Source organism: Chelonia mydas, chromosome 1, assembly GCF_015237465.2.
Source record: "Chelonia mydas isolate rCheMyd1 chromosome 1, rCheMyd1.pri.v2, whole genome shotgun sequence".
Taxonomy (NCBI): Eukaryota; Metazoa; Chordata; order Testudines; family Cheloniidae; genus Chelonia; species Chelonia mydas.
In genome coordinates, this window is record NC_057849.1 from 254,795,095 (window position 1) to 254,819,799 (window position 24,705).

The 24,705-nt window shown below is 51.4% G+C and overlaps 1 protein-coding gene across 5 annotated transcripts in view; it reads right to left on the bottom strand.

Moving 5' to 3' along the window:
• Positions 1-24,705, bottom strand: part of CARD10 (caspase recruitment domain family member 10) — a 54,869-nt gene that overhangs the window by 25,298 nt on the left and 4,866 nt on the right. For 2 of the 5 annotated variants that reach the window (XM_043542953.1, XM_037881049.2), the window contains exons 1-3: positions 4,864-4,982; positions 3,227-3,436; positions 1,244-1,381 (exon numbers count right to left, since the gene is read on the bottom strand). In XM_043542953.1, the coding sequence (XP_043398888.1) occupies positions 1,244-1,381; positions 3,227-3,436; positions 4,864-4,870 (355 nt within the window). In that variant the 5' untranslated portion in view covers positions 4,871-4,982. Of the gene's footprint in view, positions 1-1,243; positions 1,382-3,226; positions 3,437-4,863; positions 5,005-5,310; positions 5,626-24,705 lie in introns of those variants that run through there. The other 3 variants (XM_043542960.1, XM_043542955.1, XM_043542965.1) reach the window with 3 other exon arrangements.

Consider the following 24,705-nt stretch of genomic DNA (forward strand, 5'->3'; position numbering starts at 1 on the left):
TCTGTTTGCTATCACTTATAATTACTTAAAATCTATTTTCATAGATTCATAGATATTTAGGTCAGAAGGGACCATTATGATCATCTAGTCTGACCTCCTGCACAATGCAGGCCACAGAATTTCACCCACCACTCCCACAAAAAAACCTCACACCTATATCTGTGCTATTGAAGTCCTCAAATTGTAGTTTAAAGACCTCAAGGAGCAGAGAATCCTCCAGCAAGTGATCCGTGCCCCATGCTACAGAGGAAGGCGAAAAACCTCCAGGGCCTTCCAATCTGCCCTGGAGGAAAATTCCTTCCCGACCCCAAATATGGCGATCAGCTAAACCCTGAGCATATGGGCAAGATTCATCAGCCAGATACTACAGAAAATTCTTTCCCAGGTAACTTGGATCTTACCCCATCTAAAACCCATCACAGGCCATTGGGCCTATTTACCATGAATATTTAATTACCAAAGCCATGTTATCCCATCATACCATCTCCTCCATAAACTTATCGAGTTTAATCTTAAAGCAAGATAGATCTTTTGCCCCCACTACTTCCCTCGGTAGGCTATTCCAAAACTTCACTCCTCTGATGGTTAGAAACCTTCGTCTAATTTCTAATCTAAATTTCCTAGTGGCCAGTTTATATCCATTTGTTCTTGTGTCCACATTGTAGTTAATAAACTTGTTTTTGCTCTATCTAAACAAGAGTGTAGGAATCACTACTCAGTGATAAAAGGATATGGCATATTCCTCTCCACAGTGAGGGAGGGGATGAATTTTATGAGCTTATGCTGTACAGTTCCCTGTGCAGCGCAAGACGGAATAATTTGGGGTTTATACTCCAGAAGGGGTGTGTGCCTGAGCTGCTGGGAATAGCTTTCCCCTGCAGGGCCTGGACAGTGAACCTGCTTGTAACTGCAGCTGGTAGTGTCCCTACCTGTATGTATGCTGGTGAAAGTGCAGGCTACACAGAGAGCTTTGCAGCTTTTCACAGCAGTACAGCGTAAAAGGGAGCCCAGGCTGGTGGGTCAGGGGGGCTCCGTGGTACCCCAGTTCCAGGTGGCACCCCATGGGGAACCCATCATCCCTCACACACGCAGGGCTCTCCCCAATCCAGGGCTCAGGGTGCCCGGGTTCCTCACACACGCAGGGCTCTCCCCAGGCCTGGGTTCAGGGGGTATGGGTTCCTCACACACAGGTTTCTCTAAGCCACTGCACAGCTGGGGAGGGAGAAGGGGGCTGCGTCCCTACCCAGGATCATAGAGCAGCGCTGCACTGGCTCCCTCCCTGTCAGCCGGGTAAAGTGCTCTGGGTAATAAAACTCCAGAGATTCTAGGAAGGCTTCGTAGCCTCGCTTTCCTCGACATCGAAGGATGTCCATCAGGTGTCCTAAAAGAGACAGAGCAACACAGGAGCAAGACACTGCTAAACCCATGAGCAACCGGGTGTAATGACATCACTGTACCAAGGAGCAAATTCACCAGTTTCCCCCGCGTTTAAGATCAAGGCAGTAGGGAAGGAGATGGAAGCGCTGGCTGTGGGGGCAGTTGTTGGAGGAACCAGGGCGGGAGCGGTCACTGGAGGGAAGAGGGTGGGAGCACTGGCTGTGTTTGGTGTCACTGGAGGGAAAGGGGCGGGGGTGCTGGCTGTGGGAGGGAGTCGCTGTAGGGAATGGGGCGGGAGCGCTGGCTGTGTTTGGTGTCACTGGAGGGAAAGGGCCGGGGCGCTGGCTGTAGGGAGGGAGTCGCTGTGGAGAGCAAGGCAGGAGCTCTGGCTGTGTGTTTGGGGGAATCGCTGTGGGGAACGGAGCAGGAGCGCTGGCTGTTGGGGGTTCACTGGAGGAAATGGGGCAGGAGCTCTGGCTGTGGGGGGTGAATCACTGTGAGTAATGGGACAGGAGCGCTGACCATGGGGGGGGGTCACTGGAGGGAACGGGGCAGGGGTGCTGGCTGTGGGGAGGGAGTCGCTGTGGAGAACGAGGCAGGAGCTCTGGCTGTGTGTGGGGGGGAATCACTGTGGGGAACGGGGCGGGAGCGCTGGCTGTGGGTGGGTCACTGTAGGGAAAGGGGCAGGGGTGCTGGTTGTGGGGAGGGAGTCGCTGTGGAGAACAAGGCAGGAGCTCTGGCTGTGTGTGGGGGGGGAAATCACTGTGGGGAACGGGGCAGGAGCGCTGGCTGTGGGTGGGTCACTGGAGGGAAAGGGGCAGGGGTGCTGGTTGTGGGGAGGGAGTCGCTGTGGAGAACAAGGCAGGAGCTCTGGCTGTGTGTGGGGGGGAATCACTGTGGGGAACGGGGCAGGAGCGCTGGCTGTGGGTGGGTCACTGGAGGGAAAGGGGCAGGGGTGCTGGTTGTGGGGAGGGAGTCGCTGTGGAGAACGAGGCAGGAGCTCTGGCTGTGTGTGGGGGGGAATCACTGTGGGGAACGCGGCGGAAGCGCTGGCTGTGGGTGGGTCACTGGAGGGAAAGGGGCAGGGGTGCTGGTTGTGGGGAGGGAGTCGCTGTGGAGAACGAGGCAGGAGCTCTGGCTGTGTGGGGGGGGGAATCACTGTGGGGAATGGGGCGGGAGCGCTGGCTGTGGGTGGGTCACTGGAGGGAAAGGGGCAGGGGTGCTGGCTGTGGGGAGGGAGTCGCTGTGGAGAACGAGGCAGGAGCTCTGGCTGCGTGTGGGGGGAATCACTGTAGGGTATGGAGCGGGAGCACTAGCTGTGGGAGGGGTCGCTGGAGGAAATGGGGTGGGAGTACTGCATGTGGGGGGCGGGGGAGGTCTCTGGAGGAAATGGGGCGGGAGTACTGCCTGGGGTGGGAGGGAAAGTCGCTGTCAAGAACACGGCGGGAGCGCTGGCTGTGAGGGGGAATCCCTGTGGGGAATGGTGCAGGAGCGCTGGTTGGGGGGGTCATTGTAAGAAACGCGGCGGGAGCGCTGGCTGGGGGGGGGGGGGGGTGTCGCTGTAGGGAATGAGGTGGGAGTTCTGGCTGTGGGAGGGAGTTGCTGTAGGGAACAGGGCGGGAGTGCTGGCTGTGGGGGTAATCGCTGTGGGGAATGGGGTGGGAGCGCTGGCTGTGCAGGGGGAAGTCGCTGGAGGGAACCGGGCAGGAGCACTGCCTGTGGGGTGGGATAGTCACTGTAGGGAATAAGAATGAGGGAGCACTGAGGGTGGTATTTCCACTGCGTGGCAGGGGTGTCCTGGGGAAAGAAGGACTCCACACACCCACTGAGACAGACTGCTTTCTCCTACCTGTGCGATTGCTCTTGTATGGGAACCTGCATGAGTTCAGCACCTCCTCCTCATCCTGCTCGTCTATCACACGGCACTGGCGCAGGTAGGGCGTCAGCTTTGCTGGGTTCAAGGACCGGGTCAGCTGGTGCCGCACACTCTCAATCTTCTCCCACAACACCTCCTCCTCCTCTGTGGGGCTGTCAGCCTGTCCTGGTGCATCCTCAGAGCCTGGGAAGTGGGAGGGAGAACTTGTGTTGTGACAGTGGAGAGTCACGGACATGGAGCGGTGCTAGGGGTCAGCTCTCCAGGCCCTAATGGCAGATCAATCATCTCAAATACCAGAACTGTCCAGAAGGAACAAAAGGTGCCCACCCACCTGGGGCATCAGAAATGGAGGGTGAAAGAGAGGCCACTCAAGACAATCTGTCACTTTAGGCAAAGCTCACCACCTCCGTCTGCAGCTCCCAGGGTGAGAATGGAATCATCCTTTGCTAAACTGGGGTCTAAATGATACCAAATTGCACAGCAAGGGTGTCAACTTGAGAATTCAGTAGGAGTTAATCCAGCAAGGACAAGGCTAATTATCTCGAGCCTGTTGCGCTTGGGGTAATTAGAACACGAAGTGCCTGCAGTCTTCCTATCGGCTAGAAGTCCCTCGGGGGAAACATTGTTGCAACTAATATTCTATTCTGAAGCTGTGATTAATTTATTTGTCTGGAGACAGAATTGTGCAGAAGGGAAATTTAACAGCAGCCCCTGAAGGGTGTGCCAGCTCCTAAACTGGTCTGCGGAGCTGGCACTGGGCATAAGCAGACTAAGCAATTGCTTATGGCCCTGAGCAGCTCCAGGGGGCCTCCTACTCCCTTTTTATTATAAGAATTTGCCTTCTTTTGTATTATGTGGGGGGGGACTCAAAAATATTCCTGCTTAGGGCCCGCAGTGGGCAAGCATTGGCACTGCTGGTTTGGCTGCTAGGTTGAACTCTGCTTCCTGGAAATTGATTTGAGAGTTTGAATTACCCACTCATTAAAGAAATCCAAGCAGGGGCCCTGTGACCGTTCAATACACAACCAGCTTCCTGACAGGCAGTCTCAGCAGAAAGACCAAGGCTAGTTCTGGAGGCTGAATTCCCTTTCCCCACCTCCCCCATGGCCCCCTCCAGGCAGGGCTGAGCTGAACTGCTCCAGGTGGCGGGCAGCTTGGTGTCTATAAAAGTATTGTCTAGTCTGAGTGAACAATGGAGACTGAATTTCCTTTTCCCGTTCATCTCCTCCCCCCTCACAAGTACACAAGCAGACCTGGGGGAGGAGGGTCTTCCCCAATGCACAAATAGCAAACTGCAGCTCCATAGGCGGGGACGAGGTGCCTCCAGGGCAGGGCTGTGATGATGCCCTAAGAAAACTCCATGAATCACAGAAAACAGCCAGCCAACAGAGCCACTAAATCATCCAACACCCCTGCCAATGCATGTTTGTCCTGGTGCAGGTCCATTTGCTAGTGGTTTGTGCAGTCTGCCTTTAAAAGTCCTAAATGATGAAGATTTCACACACACCCTCCCCCTGCACACATGCACACAATTGTACTGGTATAAGAACACCACACACTAACATCTCCCTTCACCAGACACTTGCCCATGGCTGTCAGGGCACTTTTACCTGTCATGCCAAAAGGACACAGCCAGAGCCAACCGCTGGATCAAACTTCTGCTCCCGCAAATTCCCCTCTGCCTTCCCAATCTGAGCAGCAAGAGTCCCTGTGTCTCAGTAGTCTCCTTTCCAAGTGCCTAATCTGGGCTGGGAATGGAGTATGGGTGGGATCTGGGACTCAGCCATACTCCTGCTCTGGTTGGCTGACCCTAATTTCTGTCACACAGCAAGAATCTAGTCTGGATTGTATTCCCCCTCGGCAGGTTTCTGATTGTATCAGAATCCCAGCAGGCGTGTCCCAGGCCCTTCCCCGCCCTGTCTCTTTCACAGTCTCTTAGTCACCTGATCTTACAGTGTGCAGAGCAACAAACTCTAAGCATGTGAACAGTGTCTAGTCACAGCCTATTCCCCCTCCCAACTTTACAAATCGATACAATGTTAATAAGACAAACTCACCCCTCATCCCGGTAAAAGGGACCTCGGCCCCCTACCAGACAGCTGCTTGGGCCCAGCCCTGGTAGGAAGACAGCATGCCCTGGAGGTCAACAAGCGTGTGTACAAGTGAGGGGAGCCCCAGCACTGAAAACTGCTGGCCCCATCCTGTTTGAGCTGGGGGGCTCTTAGCGCCAGTCCCTCAGCAGATGGCCAATGCCACAGTGCCAGCTAAGGAGAGCAAATCGCTCAGGTAGCAGGGTACCAAACCACTGGATCCAGCTGCTTCTCACCTCTCTCTCTCTGCTTCCTGCCTTTCTCTCCTTCTCCCTCTCTCTCTCACCGCCCCCCACACACACCTAGCATGACCAGGCAACAGTGGCGAGGCAGATTTCCTTTTCAGGAATGCAAGAAGGCCTGAGCAAAAACAAGTGCTGACACCCCTGCTTCCTGCCCAGGAATGCGAGTTGTGAATTCCTTTCTGAGAGAAGAATCCAGCCGGGTGGGCAGGGATGGGGGTGTAAGTCTGACCTCTGGGCTGGAGAGAGAGAGAGCACTTCCAGCTCAGGGCTCCCTTTCCTCTGGAGCCAGGCAGCTGCATGGTTGCTGATCTGCCCTCCCTCCACAACGCCTCTCAGTGCTCTTCACCTGGCCAGCCACCCCAACGGCTCTCTGGCAGGATGTGGATTGCTTGGTCGCATGCCTCTGCCTCCTGTCCTGGCACACACGTCACTTGACATTCCTGTCGAGTCTGGGTGTTCACGCTTTACGGTGGCAAAGGCCATGCTGGCAGCTTCCCAAGAGCCTGTGGGCTGCACCTGATTTGCACAAACAGTAGCATTCCCTTGGCAGAGAGAGATTGAGGCAGTGCTCAGTGTCAGGCTGCAGCAGCTATCAGCTCTGACCAGATCCTGGGGTCACTGGGAGATGGAAAGGGGCTGTATTTTAGAACTCAGTATGTTGCATGGTGCGCATCCAAGCCATGGAGCCAGACAGACCCCATTCAGCAGTGGCTAGAAAGCCCCCTGCCACTGCCAGAGCTGAAGGGGCCTCAGAAGCCTGGCCTACCAAGGGAGTGGCTGAGTCCAGGCATCTCTCTGATGCTTCCTAAGGTCAATGAGTTACAGCCGCTCAGTGGGTGGTGAGCAAACTGCATTCTCAGAATTATTAACCACATCCGGGCAAACACACATCATCTCCAAGAGGTGTTGCCCAAAGGGTGCCCGGGGCCAGTCACTGAAGATGTTGCTCTCATGTCTGAACAAAAGCAGCCTTTTTCTTGTCCTGAGGAATCTCTGTAACATTTCCAAGCAGCATCCATAGAGCTGTGGGTGGGGTAATGCCCTGCACTGCTATATAAGGGCTTGTCACCGCTTTGAAATTAGGTGAAGGTTGACCTCCCTGTGATTCCTAGTCCTGGTCTCTGGTACCACGCAGCCTGGCAGGGGAGGACAATAGGGTGAAGGCTTGTTGCCCTAGAGATGCTATGTAGGAGAGGGCTGGGTTCAATCCCTCCTGGTGCCTCCCTTCTAGGACTGATGCTTTTTTGCATCTGTCTGGCAGCCCCACTGATCATTGGTTTCTTCCCCCTTGCCTTCTCTCCTCCTCTTTTCATTCAAACCCAAGAGTCAGAGCCTGGAATCTGGCCAAGCTGCAGCAGTTCAGGACCCAAAGGGGGATGGCAAAGGTGACTTAAGCCACCATTATGCTCCCCTGATCCCTGAGCTAGCTAGAGGCCAGTTCAGCCAACCGTGTAACTTGGAGCAGCCTCAGGGCTGCTTTACGTCCCTCCAGCTGCAGTGGCCCCAGGGGCTGTTGTGCCAAGAGAGAATTTGCAGAGCACAAAGTGTTCCTGCCATTCAAGGGTGGAGATTGGGAAGGCATCCCAATCCCCTCCCCCCCAAAACAACTGTATACATTGATAGTGATGGGGCACAATTTAAAAGTTCATCTGCCCCTCAAACAGCACATCACCACCCCCCGCCTCAGGCAGACCCCTCCCTGACTCTCCGTCTCCTCCTGGAAAGCAGCAGCCCCTCCCCGCAGCGCCCAGCTGTTGCTCCTGCCTCTCCCTGCGGGGCGCAGCTCACACAGCCAGCTTGCAGCTCGCCTGGCCGCTGTGGTCACTTGACTGGCTCAGCTCTGCCAGCTGCCGTGCAGGGAGGGGGCCTGGCAGCACCATGTGACCGAGCGGGGCCGGCTCTGAGTCAACAGGAAACCCAGACACAGGAGTGGGGCAGCCCCAGCCCCACCCCGAACCCCTGGGTGGTTTCCAGCTGAGGATTCCAAGATGCCCCTCCCCCAGCTGGTGTCTTCTGCGCATTAGCCACCCCATGGCCCTGGTTAAATCCTCCCTGCCCTGCCCCCCCAAATATAGAAGTCAAACTATGCCTATTCTGCCATTCCCCCTCTCACCACCAACACACCCCTGTGCCAGGAGGAGCCAGAAGCAAGTGGCACAGAAGGTGGGGTCCCCCAACCAGTGCAAAGGGAATCCCTATCTGCCCTGCTACCAAAGCTTCCTACCCCCCTTGCTTTGCTGGAGCAGGGCAAAGGAATGGACTGAGGACTAGTGATCTATCCCATAATGGGGAGAAAATATCCTATTTTTCCACAGAGACACAAAAAAGGAGAAAAGGTGTGAGGGAACCTTGGCCCCTCTTTCATGAGATCAGATGGCCCCATTGACCGTTCCCATGGATGGAGTGGCAAAGGAGGGGGTGCACCCTCTATGCAGTGCCCTGCAAGGAGTGGGTGGGAGCAAGACCAGAGAAGCTGCAGCTACCTCGACCCTCTCCCAAGGAAGAGGGTGTGACGCCTCCTCCAGCATTTAGGCTGGAGCAGCAGCTGTTGGGTTTGATTCTGGTTCTCTGTCTTGGCGAGGGTAGCATTCCTCCGTTTGTCCCCATGCAGCTTCCCAGCTCAGCTATGCAGGCTGGTCTTGGGAAGAGAGGCTTAGCCGCTAGCAAACAGGCCCTTTGCCTTTGGTGCTGCATTATTTTCAAGGTCAAGCGCATCGCAGACCCGAGGATGAGATAAAACGATTGAGTCAAATGCTTCATTTGTAAGACTTGATTTATCGCCCGTGTTCTTAAATATTCCTCTGCTAACCAGACTTGGCAGCGATGCCTGGCCTCCGTGCTGCTGGAAATGCTGAGAGGCCTGATTTATTTCTGATGCTGTGCAAGCAACACAGTATTTGCACTGCAGCCACGACGCTCTGGTTAACGCAGGAAGAGTTAACTTGTCTCTGACTCATTCTCACTCAGTGGGGCCAAACGCCCGTCTTCCCAGAGACAGTCACCGCCTGGCTACTGCACTGTGAGGTGGGAGAACTTAACCCGTAGTCTCCAGTCGGCATTCAATGCCGGTATCACTCCGCTGCCTCCGGTCAGAGGAATCAATTCACCAGTTGCACATGAATGATCAGAAGCAAGTACCTGCAGTGCTGGCTGCTCTGAACTGAGACTGACTCATGCAGAGAAAGTTCTTGCTGCTAGTTACTCTGCTGGAGCCAGCCAGAGTCAGCCTCTCTCTCTCTCTCTCTCTCTCTCTCTCTCTGTTTAATGAAAAGATTTTCTGAGGGGGATGTCCTGGACCTCAGGGAGCCATTTACACGGCACAACGTGGATGTCAGACACTACCATTCCAAACTGGTAGCACTGCTCACCTGCTTCCCACTCACTCGCGCTGGTGGACGTGACTGCACAAGGCACAGAGGATCAAGCCGAGTCTATCTTTCAGAAACAAATGACAGTATAAACACTTCCAGCAGGAAGAGCTCTTACCATGATAGGTTTCAGAGTAGCAGCCGTGTTAGTCTGTATCCGCAAAAAGAAAAGGAGGACTTGTGGCACCTTAGAGGCTAACCAATTTATTTGAGCATAAGCTTTCGTGAGCTACAGCTCACTTCATTGGATGCATTCCATGAAGTGAGCTGTAGCTCGCGAAAGCTTATGCTCAAATAAATTTGTTAGTCTCTAAGGTGCCACAAGTCCTCCTTTTCTTCTTACCATGATGTTTGCCTCATTTGAGGATCTGGTTTTGTTTAGATGGGAAAACAAATGAATAGATTCATAGCTTTGTAGGTTCCAAGGCCAACAGGGACCATTGTGATCATCTAGTCTGACCTCCTGTATAACACAGGCCAGAGAACTTCTCCCAAAATAATTCCTAGAGCAGATCTTTTAGAAAAGAATCTAGTCTTGATTTAAAAATTGCCAGTGATGGAGAATCCACATAATCCTTGGTAAATTTGCCCACTGATTAATTATTTTCACTGTTAAAAATTGACACCTTATTTCCAGTCTGAATTTGTCTAGATTCAATTTACAGTCATTGGATCATATTATACCTTTCTCTGCTAGGCTGAAGAGCCCATTATCAAATATTTATTCCCCATGTAGATACTTATAGCCTATAAACAAGTCACCCCTTAACTAGCTCTTTGTTAAGAAAAAAGATTGAGCTCCTTGCATCTATCACTACAAGGCATGTTTTCTAAGTCTTTAATCATTCTCACGGCTCTTCTCTGAACCCTCTCCAATTACCAACATCCTTCAGTTCTGGTGCCCATAATTCAAGGATATAGTATTCCAGCAGCGGTCGCACCAGTGCTAAATACAAAATAATCTCTTTACTCCCTCTCAAGATCCCCTTGTTCATGCATCTAAGAATTGCTTTAGCCCTTTTGGCCACAGCATCACACTGGGAGCTCATGTGCAGCTGATTCTTCACCATGACTCCCAAATCTTTTTCAGACTCTCTGCTTCCCAGGATAGAGTCCCTTCATCCTGTAAGAGTGGCCTATATTCTTTGTTCCTAAATGTATACATTTATACTTAACCATATTAAAATGCATATTATTTGCTTGCACCCAGTTTACTGAGTGATTCAGATCACTCTGTATCAGTGACCTGTACTCTTCATTACTTCCAACTCTCCCAATTTTTGTACCATCTACAAATCTGATCAGTGATGATTTTTGTGTTTCCTTCCAGGTCATTGATAAAAATGTAAATAGCGTAGGGCCAAGAACCAATCCCTGCAGGACCCCACTAGAAACATACCCATTTGATGATGAATCCCCATTTACAATTACATTTTGAGATCTATCAGTTAGCCAGTTTTTAATCCATTTAATATGTGCCATGTTAATTTTATATTGTTCTTGTTTTTTAATCAAAATGTTGTGTGATACCCAGTGAAATGCCTTACAAAAGTCTATTACGTCAACACTATTACTTTTACCAGCCAAACTTGAAATCTTATCAAAAAAATATATCAAGACAGTTTGACCAGATATATTTTCCAAAAACCCATGTGTGGTACTCTGTACCCCTAAACAACACCCTGTGACCCCCATAGTCATTATTCAAATATGGCTGTGATATTTCATACAAAGCATGCCACGTAAGGCATCCTATGAAAGGTCGTGATCTGAAACCCACTGTACTGTCCAAATATGTCTATCATTAGTGTGTATAAAGTTGTGAGATTGTGCTGTGTGGTTGTTACTGAAATATGCTGTAAATTTGCTTGTAGCATGTGTTGACCACCCATTAATCAACTTTGTGACAAAACTAGGCAAGCACCACACACTGGGCACTGCTTGTTCACTGTGACTCAGCAAAGCCCACCAGGAAATGCCCGGGCTAGCATCTGCCAGGCACATGGGCCAAGGGTATAAAATAAAGGACAGCTGCTGCAGGCCGGGGCCTTTTTCCTCTACCACCTACACTGGAAACAACCAGAACACCAAGAAGACAAAGATCATCTGAGGAGACTAGTCCAGACCTCAGTAAGGAAGTCTGCATTAAGGCCTGTAGCATACAGTAGGGTGAGAATAGTGCTTGATTCAAATCCTGTTTAGTTTATAGAATATAGATTGGAAGCTTATTTTTATTTTCTTTGGTGACCATCTCTGTCCTTTTATGCCTACCACTTAGAACCACTTAAAATCTACCTAAAACAGTGTATTTTGCTTGAAGTTCTTGGGAAACCTCAACTCAGGAACAAAAGCTGCTGCATGTCTTCTCCACATTGAGGGAGGGGCAGACTGGGTTATAAACTTACATTAGTCAGGCTTCTGATCATGGCAAAATGGTAGAGCTCTGGGGTCCTAGGCTGGGAAGCTGTGGGGAATTGGCTGAAGCTGGTCTGTTGTTGGTTCATGACAAGCATTCATTTAATTCAGCTGGGAGTATCCCTGCCTGTGGATGTCTGTGTAAGTGAAGTAGAGGTTTGCAGCTTGTCACACGTTACAGGGTAAAAGGGAGTCCACTTTGGTAAGCCAGAGGGCTCAGCAGTACCCCAGTTCCAGGTTGCACCCCAGGGAACCTGTCACACCATGTTGATTGGCATTAATTATATTACCCTCCTTTAATTCTTTATTGAGTCCTGTATTAGCCACTCCATTATCTTGCCCAGGATCAATGTCAGACTGACAGCCCTATAATTACCCAGGTCATCCCATTTTCCCTTTTTCAATATTGGCACAACATTAGCTTTCTTCCTGTTTTCTGGAACTTCCTCAGAGTTCCAACACTCATTAAAAATCATCATTAATGGTCCAGTGAGCTCCTCAGCCAACTCTTTAAAAACTCCTGGAGACAAGTTATCTGGACCTGCTGATTTTAAAACGTCTAACTTTAGTAGCCACTGTTTAATATCCTCCCAAGATACCAGTAGAATGGAAGGAGTGTTGTCATCATGATATGATTACATCATCTGTTTTTCTCAAACATGGAACAGAAATATTTATTGAACACTTCTGCCTTTTCTGCATTAATGTTGATAATTCTAGCATTTCCATCTAATGATCAAATACCATTACTAGGATTCCTTTTGTTCCCAATATACTTTAAAAACTCCTCCATATTTTTCTTAACTCTGCAGCCATAGATTTCTCCTTGTGGCCCTTTGCTTCCCTTATCAATTTTCTACAATTCTTAGCTTCTGATCTATATCTATAAACTCTGGAGCTCATAACATTCAAACTAGAGAGTATGTATGAAGGAATCAGATCTGGAATGTATACTATGTCATTCTAAAGCCATTCCCACCCCTCTGATGCATCCATGGGAATGGGAATTAGACCTTAAATCTCCTCAGATACATATCCTACCCCAACCCTGCTTCTGAACTGTCTTAATATGCTTAAAATGCTCTTATCCCTTTGGTTGCTTTTCAATCAATACTCAAAGTACATTCGCTGCAAACAAAAAACAAACCAGCCCACTTGTCCAGTTTTTTATTATTAACATTTAGTAGCCATGCTTGGCCTCTTAAACATGTATATTGAGATTTCACTCAACTTAAAATCACTAGAAATGACATTATAGGAGTTGTAATGATGCTCACTTTGTAATATGGTAACAGTGTATTAAATAGAAAGATCTGATGACTATATTGCTGTATGTCTCTTTAAACAAAAGCTAATGGTTGTAATGATTGTGTTTCCGATATTTACATGGCAAGGATCTGTGAACTTGTTCAAACTTCCAAAATAAACAAGTAGTTTTTAAAAATGACAAATGCTTTTATCACTGTAAAACTTCCTCTCTCTCACTCACACACAAGCTAAGGCCTCTACCTCTCAACCCATTTTAGAGTATATTTGGAGTCTATGGCCATGTCTACACTGCCACTTATGTCGGCAAAGTTTGTCACCCAGGGGACATGGGGAAGAAAAAAACAAAACAAAAAAACCCCACACCCCCCTGAATGACATAAGTTTCACCAGCATAAATGGTAGTGTGGACCGCGCTATGTCAGCACCAGAGCTTCTCCCGCCTCCATAGTTACCACCGCTCATTGGAGGTAGTTTAATTATGTCGATAGGAGACCTCTCTCCTGTCGGCATAGAGCAGCTACATGAGAGATCTTACAGTGGTGCCGCTGCATTGATACAGCTGTGCCGCGCTAAGATCTCTAGTATAGACATAGCCTATGTCTAGCTTTATAAAGATACTATAAAAGTACTTCATCCTCTGCAAAAAAAAAAAAAAAAAAAAGTGGTCACATATGGCCAAATACTGACCACACAGCAAGTCCACCAACTTCAGTGGAGTTGCACCTGCTTACTCCAGGTCTGAATTTGACCCATAGTCTTTACAAATTTGAAGCCAAATTCAACCCAGAATCAATGGAGTTACTCCCAATTTTTAGTGGGAGCAAAATTTGGCCCAGTTTCAAAAGAGAAAAGAAACAAATGATTGAATAAATTAACACTGAATTCAGACTCTCTTTCCAGATCTCCTGAGTCCCAATTCAGAAACAAAGAAACTGTGGAGTAAAGTAGGCAGAGAAGCCTACAGTTAAGGTTGCCCAACACTTTCCATGATAAGACCCTGTTTTCAATTGCTCATAACTAAGGCTATGATTTTTTCCACAGAGGTCGTGGAAGTCACAGAATCCCCAGAGTTCCCAGCCACCATGGACAGCAGGGCCGCAGCTCCTGGCTGCAGCAGGGGGCGACGGCCCCCTGCAGCTGAGTTGCCGTGGTGGCACCCCTGCCACCCCCTGCAGCTCCCGGCCGACACAGGCCATGGCTCCTGGCCGCAGCAAGGCCCCCTGCAGCTCCCAGTCAATGAGAGCGGCAGGGGCCCCCCAGAGCTCCCAGCTGCCTCGGGGGTACCCCAGAGTTCTGAGCTGCTGCAGGGGCCAAGGGTTCCCTGGAATTCCAAGCTGCCGCAGGGGCTGGGGTTCTTCAAAGCTCCCAGCTGACACAGATGGCAGGGGTACCCTGAGCTCCAGGCCGGTGAACCCTGGAGCTCCAAGCCCCCACACGTGGTGGGGACCCCCAGAGCTTGGAGCAGCCCCCACAGCTGCCCAACCTCTGCAGGCGGTGTGTGACCCTGCAGCTAGGCTCACCATTTTGTCAGGGATATTTTTAGTAAAAGTCAGAGACAGGCCACGAGTTTCCGTGAATTTTTGTTTATTGCCCGTGACCTGTCCATGACTTTTACTAAAAATATCCATGACAGAAATCTTAGCCTTACTCATAACTTTACCAAACTTTAACCGTTTGGGCTGAAAATTTTCCACCCTGGGGCGTATGCATTAGGCTGAATATTCTGGGAAAGTTTCAGCTCAAACAGCTCAGCCCTTTCCAAAAATGAAGTCAGGGGAAAATACATTGTTTTGCCATGTTAAAAAAAATCCTTACAACCATCTAGATGAGAAGCTGTAGCACCTCCAAGCTTTGGAACACAAACTTGAAATTTAGCGGGGAATTTTTCTGGTACGAGAGATGAGCCTTTCGCTGTCCCTGTGAAAACTCTGCCACATTGGGCCAATTTATCAGCATCGGAAAAATCTCAGTTTGCACATGCTCAGTGGAGACTTCAGTTTTACTAGCTAAGTTCTCTGAAGATTCCATCCTCACGGAGCATGCTCCATTGCCTCACAGCTTTCCCATGACCAGCAGACTGCCCATGTGCCATCCACACAGAGCAATGGAGCATGCTTCATCCATTCACATCTCCCACCTGTGACAGGATTGCACATGCACGGTCATCACAGAGCAACTAAGCAATGTTCTATCCATCCTGGGGCTGAGCAGGACTTTCCTTGAAATAACTCCTCCTAGCTGCCAGGGACTGCTGTGGTAGTCTCTCTGCTCTCAGTCCTATCTCCCCTATGCACTCAGTGCTCCCTAGCTGGTGCCCAGGCAGCATGGAACGGAAGAAGTGTGGGGTGGTCAGGGTGGGAGGAGGGAAGGGTTAAGAAGCAGGACCCTAGAGAGGAGAAGGAACTGGGGGCACGAACCAGGGGGGTTGCAGAAGAGGGGAAGACGGGGGCAGGAGCTGGGGAGAAGGAGATAGGAGCAGAAAGGGACAGGGAGAGGTGGGGGGCGGGGGGGAAGGTCTGTAACCACTAGAGAAAACTTCCCTACAGAACCTGGAATAGAACCTAGCATTCCTGAATCTCCGCATTCTCTAGTGTCCAGCAAACAGCTGTGAAAACTACTGGCAGAGTGTTTGTCTCCACACTCACAGGCACGGACTTTCTCATTTCTTCAGGGGTGCTCGACCCCTGCCCCGCTCCAGGCCCCGCCCGCACTCTACTCCTTCCCCCAAAGCCCCACCCTACTTCTTCCCCACCCCATTTTGCCCCCTCCCCAAAGCAAGCTCCACCCTCACTCCACCTCTTCCTGCCCTCACTCCTCCCCTTTCCCAGCCAGTGCGTTCTGCCTGCTGCTGAATAGCAGATCAGCAGCAGGTGGGAGGTGCTGGGGGAGGGGGAGGAGCTGATCAGTAGTGCGCACCGGTGGGTGGTGAGTTGGCACCTATGTCCATGCTCTTCTAGTAGTAGGTCCATGTAGAAGATAACAGCTGTCCACTGCTACCGGTTACTCCATTAGCTCACATGGAAGATGACTGTGCTGTGGATCTAAAGATCCCACCCCTGCAGATGACCTGTGTGTGGCATCAGCATGGTTCAAGGTGCTGAAATTTTTGGCTTTTAAATTTTTGTAAGATTTTGTTACAAAATTAGGAAATTATATCTAAAAAATTCTGGGAAAAGAACATGAAGGTTGCAAAGTCAAGCACTCCGACACTAGGAAAGAGCAGAATTGAAGATGCCCATGAAACCTTCGTTTGGCCCCTTTGTGCTACGCATTATGAAACAGTCTTTAATTACATGATCACATACTGTTTTTTCCATAAGAGCCCTGTCTCACTCAGTGCACAGGATGGATGGTGCTCCAAGGATGAATCAGGGCTGTGTAGTGAAGGAGGCTGTTGTCTATAGGAGCCCTGCCTCATTTGCTGAGCGGGTTGGAAGGTGTGCATTGAAAGAGGCAGGGGCTGCAGGAAGAGGCAGGATAGTCTCATAGCTAAGGCAGCTGAGTGACATCCTGGCGAGATGGATTATCTCCCTGCTTTTGCCTCTGAGTTCCTGTGGGACATGGGGTGAGTCACATAAACTAACATTTTCCCAGGTAGCCGCTGTGTGTTCCTCATTTTCTGGGCATCCAACTTGGGACACCTGGGTCTGATTTGCAGAAGTGCTGGGCACTCACAGAAGTCAAGGGGAATTCCTCTCTGAATAAAGTGCTGTACATGCAAAGTACCCTGAACAGGCCTACCGACAGGAATTCTGGGCCCCATGGCCAGGGTTATCCTTGGGTGGGTGGGGCCTGGGGTGGAAGTGATGACTCAGTCACTTCCAGGCCACCCCATGCCAGCCCACAGGGCTCCCCTGGGCAATTGCCCCCTCCCTCCGTCAGCAGGCCTGACCTTGAATGATCAGGCCCTAGGCATTTCAAATTGGGCACCCAAAATGAATTGACATGACCATTTTGGCTTAAGCCTCCATGCCTCAGTTCCCCCGTGTGCAAAACAAGGCTAATAATACCACCTCATAGGGGTACTGTATAATTAGTACTTTACAGACCTGAATGAACTTAAGGCACATATCCACAAATGGACCGGCACTGCAGTGCCGAGGATGGTGGTGCCCGACTTTTAGGCACCTAGAAAATCCCAGGAACAACACGGTGATCCACAAAGCCTGAGTTAAGCGCCAGGGCTCTTCTGCAATGAATGGGGAGAGCCAGGTGCCTAGAACATGATCCACAAAAAAGTCAGTGAGTTAGAGGGGGAGCTGCCCAAGTGAGCCAACAGGAGATGCCAAGGAGAGGGGTGTGTGCTAAACCCCACCCCTCTCCTGGAGATAGGCACCTGAATCCAGGCTGTGTGGAGATGCCCCGCTCTGCTTAGCAATCCGTAAGTGGGAACCTGCCACCTGGAGTCAGGTGGTGTAGGCACCTAAGCAGTTTCTTGAAGGAATGGGTTAGGTGCCTGCCTTGCTCTACACAAAGTGGCCCAGAGAAGGAAGTGATGCTGGTACCAGTGCCCACATTACAACTTTTAGCTGAGTGGGTAGAGCACTCATCTGGGATGGGCAAGACCCAAGTTCCCCCTCTGCCTGATTGTGGGGAGGGGGTAAGGATTGATCAGGGGTCTCCCATCTCTCAGGTGTGGGCTCCGCCCTCAGAGCTATGGGATATTCTGATGTGGGGGTTCCTTCAGTCACCCCTGGTGAAGCTGTTCCACTGTGGATAAGTGATGAAAGTGATTGGAGTAGGGGGACTGGATGCCAGGTCTCCCATGGGGGTGCTCTGAGCACTGTGCTACAGAATCTCTCTCATTTTATTTATTTATATATCATTGCATAACGGGCAAGGTGACAGCAAAGCAAGCCCACAGAATTTAGGACAAATCCAGTTTGTACACTAACTGCAGGCTGCAACAGATCAAAGATGACATTGCCACACATTATTAACATAGTAGCATTGTCAACGGTTGTGTGTACAGTCCCTTTTATTATAGCCCAACGTTCACCTGACTGGCTTTTCCTCTAGTCAAGTCAAATCAGCCCAGTCAATCAACTTAAGATAAAACAAATCAATCCAACCTTAAATTCCAGGGCTTGCAGTCCACCTCCCTATTAGTTTCCTGGAGATAGCCTTGCATGGGGCTGTTTCCACATTATCATCCCAGGCCTTCCTTTCTAGTTCAGTTCTCCTCCTTTTATAGCTGGGCTTGTTCTCCTTGTTGGTCCCAGCTGAGGGTACTTGTCTCCATAAATGGTGGTTCTAGCAGCTGTGCTGAGGTATGGTCAGCCTGGTTGCCTATAGGCAGGGAAGATGCTGGTCTGTATGGGGTTTGTAATCCCTACTACAAGCAGTATCCCCTCAAACTTTCATGCCCGTGTAGTAGTACTCTTCTGTTGTAGGCTATAGCCACTAGAGGGTAACATGGCCACATCAACTTGTGCAAACCAGATGTTCCAGGCAGTGATATGCAACATTATAGAAAAACAGACATACAGATGTAGTTTGTAATTTCTCCCCCTAGAAAACAACTTTGAGATAGATTTAAGGTTGTGGGTAAATGAATATTCATGCCATTAAAATAATATCACCATAGAACATTGTATTTATAAAATACAAATATTTGAAAGTGAGAACATTCACAGCTAAGGTTCCCCAACCTAAACTCTGATGCCCATAACCCTCCTAACAGATACAGGAATATCATTGCTAGTCCAACAACTTTAGATACGTTTCCTATCATTGATTTCAATGGAGCTATGCTGATTCACACCAGCTGAGGATCTGACGCATTAGCTACAGATGAAAAGGGATGTTCTACAGATGCTGGCTCCCATCTCTCCTCCATGGGAACTAAGAAAGACCTATCTCTCTGAATAGGGTTCTCTCGTGTCTGCAGCCACTCCATGTAGAATGAATGGGATAAAGGCACATATCTGACCCATATCCAGAGGGAAGGGGTCTCAAAGCCACACTGGGAGGGCGAATGAGAGGGCTACACTGTGGTTACTAGTCTATACACAGAGAAAACAGCCTTGGCTCTCTAGCTCATTGCTGGATGGTGGGTGGTCTAGGATGTAATCTCTGGACCTTTTAGGAAGGATATGGCCACTTGCCCATAGCAGCAGCAGCAGAGTGGGACTGCAGGAAGGCCAAGTCAGGTCTCCAGCCTGAAAATTGAAGGTAAGACAGAGTACAAGAGATTGGTATACCTAGTTCATAACAGGCGAGCAGACTAGCGGTGGAAGAAAGAATATATTCTGATGTATTTGATTAATAAGTGTGTGTTACAAAACTCTCTGGCCTCGAGCACCTCCTTACAACACAATAGGGCAACGGAGCAGCTCTACTTTCATTTCCCCTTGGTCTCCCTCAGCTCCACCCAGCCACCAGCACCTTTCAGCTGCTTTGGTCACCCAGTCCTCCGCTCCAGCTAAGTCACACTTACTCCCATCCCTTCCAGGATGCTAGTGTCCATAGGCCTTACACTCAGGCCTGTAAATACTTTTCCCAAGGTACAGCACCTCTTTCTTCAACTTGACTCCAGCAGTCAGTGTCAGCTTTACATTTTGGCTGAAAGGCAGCACGTCCAGCAGAACAGCATCTCCCCATTTCAAGGCTCTGCTTGGGCACTGGGCTCAATACCTAGTGTGAGGGAAGAGCACTGCCTACTGAGCCAAGGCCACCACTGCCTGAAGATAGCTAGACTTTATTTGGTGGAGTTTCATCCAAGTACAGACCAAGCCTCAGCCTAACTTAATGGCTGAGCCCCAATGGAGTTGCAAGTACAAACAGAGAAGATAAGAGGTAACTCAGCCTCCTCACACGGAGTGTCAGCTCTCAGCTTTTTGAAGTCTGGCTCCCAATGTTTTTGTCAGTCCCTCTAATTCAAACTCCTGCTCGTGGCCACTTGGGACAGGTTCATGACCCACTGGTGCCATTTTGAGATTGGTGGTGAAACTGGACACACAGATTGTGCAAAGCCCTAGTATAAATGCTCCCAAATCTTGCTTGAGTGTCACAGTGTTAACAAAAAAATTTCAATTCGCTGAAAAAGGAATTTGCTCATATAAGTTCTGCGGCTGTGGAAATGTATCTTCCTAAATGTATACGTGGGGGCCATCTTTAATGGGGCTGTATACATTTAGCAAGATACACAGTTATCCCCTGGTCTCATGATCATAAGAGGAGACATTGCTCCTGATGTCCTGCTCCCAGAACACACAGGCGTCTGGCAGGAGGGTCTCTTAACTGTAGTCATAGCAGAGGCTATAGCTGCCAAAAGTTGCAGCCACTAGAGGGTGACGTGACCACAGCACCCAAGCAGGTCAGGCAGCCCAACCAGAAGAGGACGGTATACGTGCCCATTACAGTCTATAGCACGTTTCCCTCAAGGGTTTACGGCTGTAAGCCCAGGGTCTGAGCAGTGAGGCTGGTAAACCCACGTCAGAGACATGCCTAGCCCTGCTGTGCTGCTACAGGAGAAGAGGAAGAAGCAGGCACCTGTCCACTCTCCCAAAGCTGCCCAACCCTCCCTCATGTACCTTGCTGACTCCCCTCCTGAACTCTCACCCATGTGCCCCCTGTCCCCCACCTCCCTGTGCACTGGGCTATGTTTTTGCACTTGGAAAATCTGGTCACCCTGGAGAGGTGGGAGATGCAGCTTCAGGGGAGGGCAGGAGTATCAAGACTCCGCTACGGCACACACGGAAAGGCACAAAGGGGAGAGTGACCTGCCCTCTTTGCGCCAGAGCTCAAACTACCCATGACACAGATGGGGTAAAGCCAAATCTCCTGGCTAGGATGTAAGGCACTCTCTGCAATTAGCCATGGGGCGGACCCCAATCTGCTCTCTCTGAAGAGATCAAAGGGAGCCAACACAATAAACATCTGCACTGCCATCACCGAGCCACAGGGTGGTGTCACCCTCTCTCTGTCCTGCACTCGGACAGGAAGGGAGGAGGGGGTGTCCCGCAGGATGTTGGCTGGCTTGCTGCTAAGTGGCATGGGGAGTTCATGTAGCTGTGGGGAAAGCCTGTGGCAAGCAAGGGCTGGTGCAATAGCTTTTGATCTTCTTGGAAGGGAAGAATTTGGATTGCTCATGAAAGCCAGGGCTGGAAAGTGCAGCCAAGTGCTGTGCAAGCGTCTGGCGATGCCTCTCACTCCTGACCTGCAACACCCCCTGTTATTTCAGCCTTGGGCTCTGCATGTGCACACTCACCCACTCCTGACCTTGCTGTCTCTAGGCCTCTCCAGAGGACCGTGTGGCAACTTGTAAAGCCCTAGACTGAGACCCATCAAACTCACTACACTGCCGACATAAGCCAGAATTGGGGCTCAGGTCTTTCGAGGGATAAGCCAGTGCTTTCATCCCTTACATCCATCTTCCCAGGCCCCCTCCCAACTGTCCCTTGGGAAGTGACCCTAGATAATGAGGGGGTTCTTGAAGCTCTTCTGTGGGCTGCAGAGGGTCAGCTTTGGCGTCCTCATTGCTAACTCACTGTACAATTCCTTTAAATATTCTACTCCCACATTCCTGACCATTCCCAAGGCTTCTCATTCCTGTGTCCTGAGCCAATCTATCCACCCCCCCGCGGCCATCCCACAGAGACCAACACCAGCCAAGGACACAGACAAGATCGCATTCAGCACAGACAAACAAAACGAGACACATCAAAGGCCCAGCCCCCGGTGCAGCAGGAGTTATGCCTCAGGTCCCAAGAATCTAACCCCAAATTCCCCACATGGGGAGGATTTATGCTCAGCCCCTAGGAATCTAACCCCAGTCTCTGGTCCAGTCAGATCTATGCCACAGCCCCTGGGAAACTAACCCCAGCTTCCCTGCCCCAGTAAGATCTATGCTCAGCCCTGGCTGAGCAATCTAACCCCAGACTCCCTGGCACAGTCAGCTTCATGGCCTTACAAATCAAAGGCCAGTCTCAGCAGCGCAGGACTACAGCCCTACCCCAGGGAGTCATGCCCCAGCCTGTCTTTCTAGCCACAGATATACCGACAGACCAAGATCTGTGAGCGCTCCTTCCCTGGCTCCCTCCCTTTTTGGGGGGGTCTGTTAATCACATAAACAGGAAGAGCCTGGCCCTCCCCCTGCTTCAGAGCTAAACAAGTCCCTGTATTCTGTGCGCCTGGCCTCCTGGGGGAGGGCTGTTGGCTGCCCCGACCTCAGTCTCTGCATTTCCCGTGGCCGCTTCAGCGGGAGACTAAGCCCCTTATTCTCAACACAGAGCATGTCTCAGTGTAAAAGGGCCTACGTGAGACAGATGCAGGGAGAAAGGAGGCCACCCCAGGCTCTCCCAGCCCCTCTCTGTCACCCCCAGTGACCACCTAGGGGAGAGGGGGGGGCCCTACAACACTGCATGTGCCCGTGGCTGCCCCCAGCCCAGAGGGCAGCATGCCCTGAGCCTCACTTGGGTGCTCCACCTTAGGAAGGGAGGTTACTGACACATAGTGAAAGGGAAAAGGAGGACTTGTGGCACCTTAGAGACTAACCAATTTATTTGAGCATAAGCTTTCGTGAGCTACAGCTCACTTCATCAGATGCATTGGTTAGTCTCTACGGTGCCACAAGTCCTCCTTTTCTTTTTGCGAATACAGACTAACACGGCTGTTACTCTGAAACCTGTCATAGTGAAAGGGAGCACGGAGCACAAAAGGGCAAGGGCTCCTCTCCAGCCCCGGGGCCAGAGTCGACTCCAAAGAGCCTCATTTGCTCCCAGGCTTATTTTTAAAAGCTCTGTGGTGTTCCCTCCCAAAACCAAAGGCGTCCGGGCCAGTGCCAGGCCTGGCAGCTGCCGAGGAGGGTGTGCACGGCAGGGCCTGGAGAGCTGCAGAGGGTGCCCTCAAGGGAGGGGCTCATTTCCTCATGCTGCCAAGCTGGAGCTGGATTGTCCTTGGCTCTCGGAGACCAAAACTTTTAACCCTTGGCTCACTGCACCGTGGTGCAGGCAAAGGATTCAGGGCTGAGACCAAAGGTGGGTCTCCTGCCTGGCAGCATGGAGCGCTGATCCCGAAGGCACTGGCCCGCGCAGCCTGTCCCAGCCCCTGCCAAGCCACTATAGAGTGAGACTAGCCTGGGCCTCCTCAGCACGATCCAGCTCAGGGGACCAAGACACAAGACTGTGAGTGGAACCTGGGTCTCCCATGTGTGTGTTAACTCCTTGGGCACCAGGCCCAATGGCCACAGGACTCCCAGGACCCCGAGAGTGGGACTGGGATCTGGGTCTCTCACATGGCAGTGCAGAGCACTAACCCTGAGCAGGAAGGAACAAGCACAGCCCAACCCACCTTGCTGTGTAGTAACTTCAGCTCATAAGGCAGGGCTCAGCTGAGCCCCCAGCTCTGCAGGTCCAGGGCACCACTCCACAGGTACCATCCCCTCTCCCACAGTGCTCTGTGCCACCATCCGGCTGTGGTGCTCCTCCCTGCCTGTCTGGTGTAGGAAGAAAAGGGGTGGGTCCCCAGTCGAAACCCCCTCACATTCCTCTCTCCACCCCTTCCCACTCTCCCCAGGAATGCAGCAGCAAGCTGCACGTGGGAAACTGGAATCAGCAGAGACCTTGGATGTGTCAGCTCCCAGCTAAGTAAACAAGAGGCACTCTGGCAGGCATTCAGCCCCACAGTCAGAGACCTCATGGAGGGGTGGAGAGCCCCCGCACAAAGTCTACAAACCTCTCCCGAGGCTCAAGCACTAGCCCCCCCGCACCCTTTTAACCCCGTCAGGTCAGGCCCTGAAGGGAGCTGCCAGGGACATATACTCCACACACTTGCCATGGCTGGGGGCTATTTAGGCCATTCCAGCTAAGGCCTCTGGGATCTGACCTGGCACAGCCCAGCTCAGGGGACCCCAGTGAGGCCCAGAAAGAAATGCAGAGCAGGATTCTGGGAGGGACTCTGCCACAAGCTGAGGTTAGAGTGCACATGGGGAGAGGAGTCCCCAGGACTGGGTGTTAGAAGAGACTCTATTGTGCCACCTACCCCCCTGCCCTCCCCAGGGGGAAGTGGATCAGAGGGAGAAGAACCTGAGCAACCAGGACTCAGCATAAGAGAAGAATGGACGCTTGCCTATGGCTCCAACCAGGGGCATGCTCAATAGATGTTGGGTACAGGACAGCTCAAGGGGCATGGAGTCGTCAGCTCTGAGTCTACACAAACTGGAAAGGTCTCCTTAGTAGCACTAGGGGGCACGCAGTTTGGGGGAAAGGCTCTATCATCCCCTTACAGACAGTCCTGTTGGGTTCATTCCCATCGGAGAGCTCCCTCTCCCACCTCTGGCTACATTTCCCACCTTCTGCAGGTGCAGGGAAAGGGGCACCATGTGCCACAGCCCTACTTGAGGCGCTTTCTTGAGCGCCACCGACTGGCCGTGTATCTCATAACGAGCTGTTTGCCCCTCCCAGAACACTGTCTGGTTTGAGGGCACCCCTTTGGGGCGGCGGGATCCAGCGCAGTGCTGCACAAGGCCCCAGGGCAACTGTTTGTTCATCCCCCCTTCCCCTGACCGCAGCCCGTGTCCACCCGCCGGAGAGGCGGTCAAAGGCTGTGCCCGCCTGCTGGCCGCCCGCCCGCATCCCTATCGCTGCTCCGCAGGCACCAACTCCAGGAGAATGAGCCATTGTTTCCCAGCCTCACGGCCTCTTCCTGTCCTCGTAAGCCTGAGATACAAACAAAGGCAGAGCCAGACAGTTCGGGGAGGAGACCGGGTCTGCTCCCCCCCTCCAGACCCTGCAGCATCCCTGCAGGCAGGCAGACGCCGCCTCAGGGGGCGGGTGGGGAGACCCCTATTTTTAGCTGCCTCCCCGCTTCCCCAGGCCAAAAATACCCAAGCAGGAGGGACAGGCAGAGCAATTAGGATAAAATAGCCATCCAGCCCCTCCGTAGCTGCCTGCCTCCCAGCCTCCCCTGCCTCCTGCACTTCCGCCCCCGTCCCCCTGTCCCCAAACACATCTCCCCCCTCCACCTCCGTCTCACTGCCTTACCTACAGGCGCCCACTGCCAACCCCCAACCTTCCCTTCAGGCACTCTCCCCTCAGTCTACCTCCCTCTCACTATCTCTCTCC